The 11,223-nt window shown below is 43.2% G+C and overlaps 1 protein-coding gene across 4 annotated transcripts in view; it reads left to right on the top strand.

Annotated features, from left to right (window-relative positions):
- Nucleotides 1-11,223, top strand: part of LOC143284010 (islet cell autoantigen 1-like) — a 52,391-nt gene that overhangs the window by 8,131 nt on the left and 33,037 nt on the right. For 3 of the 4 annotated variants that reach the window (XR_013055476.1, XR_013055477.1, XM_076590545.1), the window contains exons 9-12: nucleotides 43-93; nucleotides 2,076-2,213; nucleotides 4,546-4,634; nucleotides 9,811-9,957. Coding sequence is in view for 2 of the 4 variants with exons in the window: in XM_076590545.1 (XP_076446660.1) it covers nucleotides 43-93; nucleotides 2,076-2,213; nucleotides 4,546-4,634; nucleotides 9,811-9,957 (425 nt within the window). In the remaining 2 variants the exon portion in view is untranslated. The remainder of the gene's footprint in view (nucleotides 1-42; nucleotides 94-2,075; nucleotides 2,214-4,545; nucleotides 4,635-9,810; nucleotides 9,958-11,223) is intronic. The other variant, XM_076590564.1, reaches the window with a different exon arrangement.

Below are 11,223 nucleotides of genomic sequence, written 5' to 3'. Positions count from 1 at the left end.
CTGTTAAACATTGAGTCATGTTTTTAATTATACTTCTTTCAGTTGCAGTGGGAGTGCAAGTAAGACATGGCCAAATCATGATATTCACTGGATGTAAGTTCACCATCCAGCTGATTGGGTCACTCTGTACAGTTTTAGTGGATAGAGAGGGGTTGGCTCACGTATACACTACTACAGAGATCCTGCAAACACATATTAGTGATCACATTCATTTTGTGTACTGGGTCTGGTGGAGGGGGAAAATGGGTTGTTTGGGAATGGGGGAAATTGATGAAATTGATGGATTCAATTTTCGTTTCTTTGTGCTTTTCTATAATCATTTAATTGGAAACACACACACACACAGACAACACACACACACATATACACACACACACACATACCACACACACACACACACAACATACGCACACTCACACGCGAGCACACATACGTACCCACACTCACACACACACACCTCCTTTCTGTGTGAAACAGATGCCCAGCCCCCATCCTTTATGTGCTCACATTATCACATAACACAGCTGTGGTTGTACACATTGTATCATTCAACCATTTTTAGTCATCCAGTAGAACCCTTGATCTTGGTCTTTTTTTGGATGACTATTGAAACGTTCCATTTTCTGTTTGACCTGTGATGATTTACTGAACGCTGGCAAGATAAGTTATCTCCCTTCAGTCTATGATGGATGGTACCAGTCATGCCAGTATTTGCTTGACTTGTCCAATTTCTTTTTTTATTTTTTTCCTTTATAAATGAAGTTTGGGTTGGTCACAAAGGATGGTGGTGTGTATGTGTGTTGTTGCTTTTTTTTTTTTTTTTTTTTTTTTTTTTTAATAGTGTTTTATCTCCCTTAACCAGAGTACTGATTTGGTGAGTGCCAGTGGAAGGAATTATCTCTTTGCTTTAATTTTTGTTTTGTTTTAGTTTTATGAAATTTGGTAAGAACTGTCACTTTTGTTTATTAAAAGAACAATAATCTATAAACTAGTTTCAGTTTAGGAAGACTCGTCTTGTGTTAAAATTTCTGTGCAGTTTTCGTTTGAATTCTTTGACATTATTTTGTTGTGACATTTATCTTTCCCAGAAAACTAACAACTTGTTGTTGTTTTTTCTGATGGCTGGGTGTTTAAAAAAAAAGGGGAAAAAAAAGAAACAACTTGTAGACATAGTTCCTCTTACCTCAATAAAAAAAAAAGTCAATTATTCTGTTTCAGGAGTTTGCATAATTAACCAAAAAATGGTCTGATTTAAGTTGAACGTTGCTGAGCTTCAGGATAAGAAACACTCATCTTTATCATTGACAGTGATTACCTGTGCCCTGACAGACTGGAGGCTGTGGTTACATGCTGAAGGAGAAGAAGGGTTATGGGGGTGCTTTTTCATGTCTTAGATTTAGTGTCAGTGATACACAGTGGAACAGAAACAATTTAACTCCTCGACTGCTGAACCTTAGTGAAAGGAAACATGTGTGGCATGAGTTACATGTGAGAGAAGTAGTTCTTGTGTACTTTTTAGTGGTGAGATTGATTTCAGTGCACAGTTAAATCAGTTCAGTTAAGTTCAGTAACTCAAGGAGGCGTCACAGCGTTCTGACAAACCTTTATCCGCTAAGCAGATGCCTGACCAGCTGTGTAGCCCAACGCGCTTCGTCAGGCCTTTAGTGAACAAAAGTAATGGAGTCTCAAGAGGAAGGCGGCAAAATAAAGAATGTGTGACTAACATCCTGACCTGTAACCTCAATCTCGTGATCAGGCAACACAACAGCCCCTTGTTGACGAGAACATTTGGCAGCAGCAGTCAGGGGGTTAATTAATTCTGTACAAGTTTTGTTTTTGCCTGTTGAATAATTGCACTTGCCCAAGCAGCGATGTGAATGGGCGACTGCCTGCACATTGAGTCTAAAATTTACTTAGAGAAATGCGTTATACATATGCAGTTCCATAATTATTATGATTGTTATTGTTATTATTATTATTATTGTTGTTGTTGTTGTTGTTGTTGTTGTTGTTGTTGTTGTTATGATGATGATGATGATGATGATGATGATGATGCATACATGGGGCTGTGGCAGGGGAGAAGATGAGAGTGATGATGAACTCATCGATGTGGGTGATGATGAAGAGCCGAAGGGAAAAGATGATTCATCAGCGGCAGGCACACAGCACAGAATGTCTGAAGCCACAAGGCCCACCACACAGAAACAGGAGAGGTACATCATGTGTCCACGCCTAGCTGGGGTCATCGGTGGTGGTTGCCCACTTTTGGAGGGTTTTGGAGTCTGATATCTTTTTTCCTCTTCTTTTCACAGGGCCTGGTTTTCTGCTCTTGCCTTGGCATTGCTCAGCTTGATCATGCATTGGGTACGGGTTTGTGAGAGTTTACTTTTTTGGTTGTCGTTTGGCTTTCAGTCATTTTGTTTTCTTGTTCTTTTTATTTGATGCTGTTTGTGGTTGTTAGTGTGTAAAATGTAAATGGCCTTTTGGAGGTGTGATCTTGTTCATTTTGCTGTTAATACTCTCTGCTTGTACTGTTGGAGGTATGGGTGGTTAGTGAAAGTGTGTTGCTGCCTGAATATGTGTATTATCATACAGGTTCTGTGAGATGTGCATGTGTGTGCATGTGTGTGTATGTGACGATCTTTGCTTCCTTGTGTGTGTGATCTTTGCTTCCAAGTCAGCACTCGTTTAATCCCTCAGTCAAGTGTCCCATGTACATATCTGGTATCATGGATGATAGGTAGAAAAAAGATTGGCAGTAGAAAATTAAGAGGTAGGAAAAAAAATTAAAGGTTTTTGCATTGGAAATGACATTTGAAGAACACATTTTTACATTATAAATGCATGGGTGGTGTATTTCCATTTTATACAGATTTCCATATTGGAATTTTGTTGATTTCCCCCCATAATCTTACTTTGTTTGGGTATTAAGACACTTCAGTTATGCAGCCACTGAACTCTGGCAGCAAACTTTACAGTATTGCAAAAATCAGCCACTCCTATCCATGTAGATGATGAACCATGAACATTTAATTTGTAAATAATCATTGACAAACATTGATTGGTGTCTACCCATACATGTCTCACTTTGTGATGTAACAGCAGAGAAATAATCAAAATATTGTTTACAAGGCAGTCACTGTTATTAGTTCATTTCTGAAAATCAGGAAAGGCTTCTGATACTTATAAGAAAAGGTATATCATACAAAACCCCCCCAAAGAAATCTAGAGAATGCTACAGTTCTTTTCAGTATTGATTTCACCCTCGGGGGGATGTTTGTTTTTAATCTTTCACAAACTATTGTTTACATCTGGTTTTAAGTTTTTGATTATAATGCATCATTTCTTTGACTTTGAAAGACTTGTTGCCTTCTCTTGTTCTGCTATTGTAGTGGTGTTATGCTTTTACAGATTGTTTTGACTCGCTCATGTGTGATCATGTCCAGACTGCTATAGGGAGGTAATGAAAAGGGATCTTTGATGAAGATTTTTTTAAAAGTCTCTTCATTTCCTCCGTCTGTCTTGTCAATAGTATGCTCAGTTACAGCTAACGATCAAGGCTGATTATTCAAGTTTCTGATGTAGTGCAAATTGTCACCGTCGTCACATTTCTATGTTCATATTCAGCTCAAACTTTGCACAGGCATAAACAGCTGTCACTCTCACTCACCTCTTCCACTCAGTTACCGTGTGTTTCACACAGTAAGCTTTCTCCTATATGGCATCAGCACTGCTCACTCTTTTGCGCTTTGCTTGTATGTGTGTGTAAATGGAACTAAGCATGTGTGTGTGTCTGTGTGTCTGAGTGTGTGTGTGTGCACGTATGGTAGCATGTGTACATGCAGATGTGCGTGCATGCATCCTTGCGGTGATGTATTGTGTTGGTAGCCTTAGATTGACCTCTGACAGTTTTCTGACATGATTATGTTTTCCTCTACCATACAGTGCTGTACTGTATTATATGATATACAGTGGGTTGTCGGCTGATTAATTAAAATTGCTCTTAAATCTGGAGAGTTGTGATGCCCCAACTTTGATTAAAACCTAAGTAACCATGGAAGTAAACTATTCCAATGCCTGTTTAGTTATGCCTCATACTGTAAACTATTACACTGCCTGTTTAGTTATGCCACATACTGTTAACTATTACACTGCCTGTTAAGTTATGCCACATACTGTAAACTATTACACTGCCTGTTTAGTTATGCCACGTACTGTAAACTATGACAAATGTCTGTTAAGTTATGCTACATACTGTAAACTATGACAATGTCTGTTAAGTTATGCTACATACTGTAAACTATTAGTTATGCCTCATACTGTGATCTATTATGATGTCTTTATCAGCGGTGGTCTGTAGTGATGCACACAACTAGGAAGCACGCCCCCACAGGTTTGACCTCCACTCAAGGTTTAGCAAAGAGGGGTGTGGGGGGAGAGTAATAGTCCTGGTCTGGTGCGGGCGACTCCAATCTGTGAACAATTCAGCTGCCTTGATGGTGTGTGGTCCTTTTTAGTGATGGTGATTTGGGTGCTGTGGTTCAGGTGGCTGCCCTTGGAGGAGGAGGAGGAGGGGCTGGGCAAGGACAAACAGAAGGGCAGACGCCAAGGGGAGCAGCAGACCCCTGTGGAAGGTAACCCATCCAGCATGACTGGCTCGTTTTTCTTGCATCGTGTGATTTAGTTGATTTGTGCCTGTCATGCAGACTTGTTAGAACATAATGCCCCATTGTAATTGTGCTCAAGCATATTGATTTGTGAACATATATGCCCTGATGTAGTCCTGCCTAACCGGTTCAGTGCCAGGGAATTTTTTGTTAAAAAAAAAAAGTGCTCTCCCCTTGCCAGTGATTTTTGAGGATTCAGGGGAAATAATTTTTTTACATATTTAAAAAATAAAATTCTAGTACAAAAGCTATATGAGATACAGAAGCAATGTGAACGTTTTCGTGACAGAAAAGAAATATGGATTTTGAATCTAAGGATTTTTCCCATTTATTTTGCTTGTAGATAACTATTCAGGCATTTCTAAATGATGTTTATAATTTTTGTGCACCAAGAATGTCTATTTCCACCTCCGTAGATTGACATCCAAAAAGAAAACAAACAAAATATATCTGGAAATAGTATGCATATTGTCAGGTTATACCTGTAGAGAAAAAAATGTTTATGATAACAGTCACAGCACTTGTAAAAATGAAAGTGAATAACTGTCCCAACAATGACACAAGGGTTCTGTTAACAGTTAAGATAATAAGTCAGTCATGTTCTCAGAAACTGAACTGTCAAGCTTTTCTTTTTTTTCTTTTTCTTTTTTTTACTTCAAAGCGTATTCCCCTTTTATAGGGGCAAGCTCTTTGATGATATTTATTCCATCCTGGTTGCATCCGAGCCAGTAGTCTGCTGTGCTTCTGGTTTGATCTATGAAGGAGTCGGTCAACAAATCATTGACAAAAAGCGTGAAAAAATAAAATCAGGAGATTCCAGTCCACCGTCTGTCAACTCTGGGTTTCATGAAAATTGTGGATTATTGGCCGTTGTCCAGTTCCTGCTAGATGAACACTGTGAAAGACAGGCCATTGAAGTTATGACCAGGCCCCTTTCCCACGCCCTCTGCCTGATTGTATAGATGGACTAGCTAAAGCGTTGAATATTGCTGTCAGTTTTGTCACGTCATTGTCATTACCTTTGAGTTCAAACCAATCATCAGACAAGATAGATGCATCTATCACTGTTATTACCATACACAACCATCTGCACAACCTGCAGAGTTGTGTAAATCCATTGACTGAGACCACTGTCTCAGCTGGACAAAGTTTCCTACGGTCATTTTGCATATGATGCAAACCCACTTTTCAGGTGTACTCAATAAAGTCCAGTAAATGAAACATTATGGAGAAGAAAGGGGTCCTCCACCTGATGTGTGTTGACCTGTGGATGGCACTGTTCCAGGAGAGAATGGGAATGACTTTGGGTAGTGATGATGACTTAGGGATGGCAAGGATGACTTTGAGTAGTGATGATGACTTAGGGATGGCACTATTCCAGAAGGGAGTCAGGATGACTTTGGGTAGTGATGATGACTTAGGGATGGCACTGTTCCAGGAGGGAGTCAGGGTGACTTTGGGTAGTTATGGTGACTTAGGGATGACACTATTCCAGGAGGGAGTCAGGATGACTTTGGGTAGTGATGATGACTTAGGGATGGCAGTATTCCAGAAGGGAGTCAGGATGACTTTGGGTAGTTATGATGACTTAGGGATGGCACTATTCCAGGAGGGAGTCAGGATGACTTTGGGTAGTGATGATGACTTAGGGATGGCACTGTTCCAGAAGGGAGTCAGGATGACTTTGGGTAGTGATGATGACTTAGGGATGGCACTGTTCCAGAAGGGAGTCAGGATGACTTTGGGTAGTGATGATGACTTAGGGATGGCACTGTTCCAGAAGGGAGTCAGGATGACTTTGGGTAGTGATGATGACTTAGGGATGGCACTATTCCAGAAGGGAGTCAGGATGACTTTGGGTAGTGATGATGACTTAGGGATGGCACTATTCCAGAAGGGAGTCAGGATGACTTTGGGTAGTGATGATGACTTAGGGATGGCACTATTCCAGAAGGGAGTGGGGATGACTGTGTAGCAGTATGATGACCTGTGGGTGGCACTGTTCCAGAAGAGAATGGGGATGACTTTGGGTAGTGATGATGACTTAGGGATGGTACTATTCCAGGAGGGAGTGGGGATGACTTTGGGTAGTGATGATGACTTAGGGATGGTACTATTCCAGAAGGGAGTGGGGATGACTGTGTAGCAGTATGATGACCTGTGGGTGGCACTGTTCCAGAAGAGAATGGGGATGACTTTGGGTAGTGATGATGACTTAGGGATGGCACTATTCCAGAAGGGAGTGGGGATGACTGTGTAGCAGTATGATGACCTGTGGGTGGCACTGTTCCAGAAGAGAATGGGGATGACTTTGGGTAGTGATGATGACTTAGGGATGGTACTATTCCAGGAGGGAGTGGGGATGACTTTGGGTAGTGATGATGACTTAGGGATGGCACTATTCCAGAAGGGAGTGGGGATGACTTTGGGTAGTGATGATGACTTAGGGATGGCACTATTCCAGAAGGGAGTGGGGATGACTTTGGGTAGTGATGATGACTTAGGGATGGCACTATTCCAGAAGGGAGTGGGGATGACTTTGGGTAGTGATGATGACTTAGGGATGGCACTGTTCCAGAAGGGAGTCAGGATGACTTTGGGTAGTTATGATGACTTAGGGATGGCACTATTCCAGGAGGGAGTCAGGATGACTTTGGGTAGTGATGATGACTTAGGGATGGCACTATTCCAGAAGGGAGTCAGGATGACTTTGGGTAGTGATGATGACTTAGGGATGGCACTGTTCCAGAAGGGAGTCAGGATGACTTTGGGTAGTGATGATGACTTAGGGATGGCACTATTCCAGGAAGGAGTCAGGATGACTTTGGGTAGTGATGATGACTTAGGGATGGCACTGTTCCAGAAGGGAGTCAGGATGACTTTGGGTAGTGATGATGACTTAGGGATGGTACTATTCCAGAAGGGAGTCAGGATGACTTTGGGTAGTGATGATGACTTAGGGATGGCACTGTTCCAGAAGGGAGTCAGGATGACTTTGGGTAGTTATGATGACTTAGGGATGGCACTGTTCCAGAAGGGAGTCAGGATGACTTTGGGTAGTGATGATGACTTAGGGATGGCACTGTTCCAGAAGGGAGTCAGGATGACTTTGGGTAGTGATGATGACTTAGGGATGGCACTGTTCCAGAAGGGAGTCAGGATGACTTTGGGTAGTGATGATGACTTAGGGATGGCACTGTTCCAGAAGGGAGTCAGGATGACTTTGGGTAGTGATGATGACTTAGGGATGGCACTATTCCAGGAGGGAGTCAGGATGACTTTGGGTAGTGATGATGACTTAGGGATGGTACTATTCCAGGAGGGAATGGGGATGACTGTGTAGCAGTATGATGACCTGTGGGTGGCACTGTTCCAGAAGAGAATGGGGATGACTTTGGGTAGTGATGATGACTTAGGGATGGTACTATTCCAGAAGGGAGTCAGGGTGACTTTGGGTAGTGATGATGACTTAGGGATGGCACTATTCCAGAAGGGAGTCAGGATGACTTTGGGTAGTGATGATGACTTAGGGATGGTACTATTCCAGAAGGGAGTGGGGATGACTTTGGGTAGTGATGATGACTTAGGGATGGCACTATTCCAGGAGGGAGTGGGGATGACTGTGTAGCAGTATGATGACCTGTGGGTGGCACTGTTCCAGAAGAGAATGGGGATGACTTTGGGTAGTGATGATGACTTAGGGATGGCACTATTCCAGGAGGGAGTGGGGATGACTGTGTAGCAGTATGATGACCTGTGGGTGGCACTGTTCCAGAAGGGAGTGGGGATGACTTTGGGTAGTGATGATGACTTAGGGATGGCACTATTCCAGAAGGGAGTGGGGATGACTTTGGGTAGTGATGATGACTTAGGGATGGCACTATTCCAGGAGGGAGTCAGGATGACTTTAGGTAGTGATGATGACTTAGGGATGGCACTATTCCAGAAGGGAGTGGGGATGACTGTGTAGCAGTATGATGACCTGTGGGTGGCACTGTTCCAGAAGAGAATGGGGATGACTTTGGGTAGTGATGATGACTTAGGGATGGTACTATTCCAGGAGGGAATGGGGATGACTTTGGGTAGTGATGATGACTTAGGGATGGCACTATTCCAGAAGGGAGTGGGGATGACTTTGGGTAGTTATGATGACTTAGGGATGGCACTATTCCAGAAGGGAGTGGGGATGACTTTGGGTAGTTATGATGACTTAGGGATGGCACTATTCCAGGAGGGAGTGGGGATGACTGTGTAACAGTATGATGACCTGTGGGTGGCACTGTTCCAGAAGAGAATGGGGATGACTTTGGGTAGTGATGATGACTTAGGGATGGTACTATTCCAGGAGGGAATGGGGATGACTTTGGGTAGTGATGATGACTTAGGGATGGTACTATTCCAGAAGGGAGTGGGGATGACTTTGGGTAGTGATGATGACTTAGGGATGGCACTATTCCAGAAGGGAGTGGGGATGACTTTGGGTAGTGATGATGACTTAGGGATGGTACTATTCCAGAAGGGAGTGGGGATGACTTTGGGTAGTGATGATGACTTAGGGATGGCACTATTCCAGAAGGGAGTGGGGATGACTTTGGGTAGTGATGATGACTTAGGGATGGTACTGTTCCAGAAGAGAATGGGGATGACTTTGGGTAGTGATGATGACTTAGGGATGGCACTATTCCAGGAGGGAGTCAGGATGACTTTGGGTAGTGATGATGACTTAGGGATGGCACTGTTCCAGAAGGGAGTCAGGATGACTTTGGGTAGTGATGATGACTTAGGGATGGTACTATTCCAGGAGGGAGTCAGGATGACTTTGGGTAGTGATGATGACTTAGGGATGGCACTGTTCCAGAAGGGAGTCAGGATGACTTTGGGTAGTGATGATGACTTAGGGATGGTACTATTCCAGAAGGGAGTCAGGATGACTTTAGGTAGTGATGATGACTTAGGGATGGCACTATTCCAGGAGGGAGTCAGGATGACTTTGGGTAGTGATGATGACTTAGGGATGGCACTATTCCAGAAGGGAGTGGGGATGACTGTGTAGCAGTATGATGACCTGTGGGTGGCACTATTCCAGAAGGGAGTGGGGATGACTTTGGGTAGTGATGATGACTTAGGGATGGTACTATTCCAGGAGGGAATGGGGACGACTTCAGCCCCCTCATGGAGTTCCAGGAGGATGAGGTGTCCATGAAGGAGCTTGAGACGGAACTGCGCAGGGCGCAGACACTGATGCACACTGTCAAATCACCCACAAATCTCCAGCGTGCTGAATTAGCAGGTAGGTGGGTGAATGTTGGTTGTTAGGGTGGGTGGGTGGGGTTGGGGGGGGGGGGGGTTATTGGTGAGTTTTGTGTGTTGTGTTGTAGTGTGTAGTGTGTTCTGTTGTGTTGTAGTGTGGTGTGTTGTGTGAGGTGAGTGTATCTGTGTGTTTTTGTGATGTGTGATTTCATGTTTTTGTGTTACACTGTGGTGGTGGTGGTTTACATATGTTTGTGTTAGTGTTTATGTAGGTGATGTGTAGTGTGGTGTGGTGTGTTGTAATGTGATGTGGTGCTTTATTTTGGTTTGTGAGGTGAACGTATCTGTGTGTTTTTGTAATGTGTAATTTCATGTTTTCGTATTGTTGTTTTGTGTATGGAAGTGATGTGTGTGTGTGTGTGTGTGTGTGTGTGTGTGTGTGTGGTCATGTATAGGTGGGGAAGGAAGCAGAATGGATAAGACGCTCATCTGCCAATTCAGTGTCCGTGAGGATCCAGGTTCAAATCCCACTCTCGCTCTTTCTCCCAAGTTTGACTGGAAAATCAAACTGAGTGTCTTGTCATTCAGATGAGACAATAAACAGAGGTTTGTGTGCAGCACACACTTGGCACACTGAAAAAAAAACCCCATGGTAACAAAAATGTTGTTTAATTATACATACTTAACTGCGACCCACTAGTGCGGACTCCGGCAGGGGTCTGATTCCTGTCCCGTGCAAACTACTATCCGTCTATGCGGAGAAAACAAAAGTAGCTACGGCCAGTAACCTCCCATAGTAGGTTACCTCCCCATTGCATCCGTGACTAGTGCCCTCTTTTTCCGGCAGCCATCTTGACTCCTGCTCCTGTGCTCTGGATATGGCTAAGGTTTCTCGTAATTTCTGCCTGTCTATTGATTCTTTGTCGCTGTCTTTTTGTGTCTGATCATGATTAACAACAGGCCACAACGTTGTTCTCTGCCAAAATTCTGTAGAAAAATATCCACTCACATAGGTGCACAAATATATATACACGCACTCAAAGCCAACTAGCATGCTGGGCTACGCTGCTGTCAGGAATCTGGCTAGCAGATGTAGTGTAGTGTATACAGATACGTCCAAATGCAGTGACACCCTCTTCAGAAACTAGAACTGAAACAGAAACTGGTCATGTATTGCAGAGTGATGTATTTCTCTTTTATCGCAACAGATTTCTCTGTGTGTAATTCAGGTTGCTCTCCCCAGGGAGAGCACATTGCTACACAACAGCGCCACCTATTTTTTTGTATTTTTTCCTGCATGCAGTTT

Source organism: Babylonia areolata, chromosome 1 (genome assembly GCF_041734735.1).
Source record: "Babylonia areolata isolate BAREFJ2019XMU chromosome 1, ASM4173473v1, whole genome shotgun sequence".
Classification (NCBI taxonomy): domain Eukaryota; kingdom Metazoa; phylum Mollusca; class Gastropoda; order Neogastropoda; family Buccinidae; genus Babylonia; species Babylonia areolata.
This window is presented reverse-complemented; position numbering and strand designations above follow the sequence as displayed.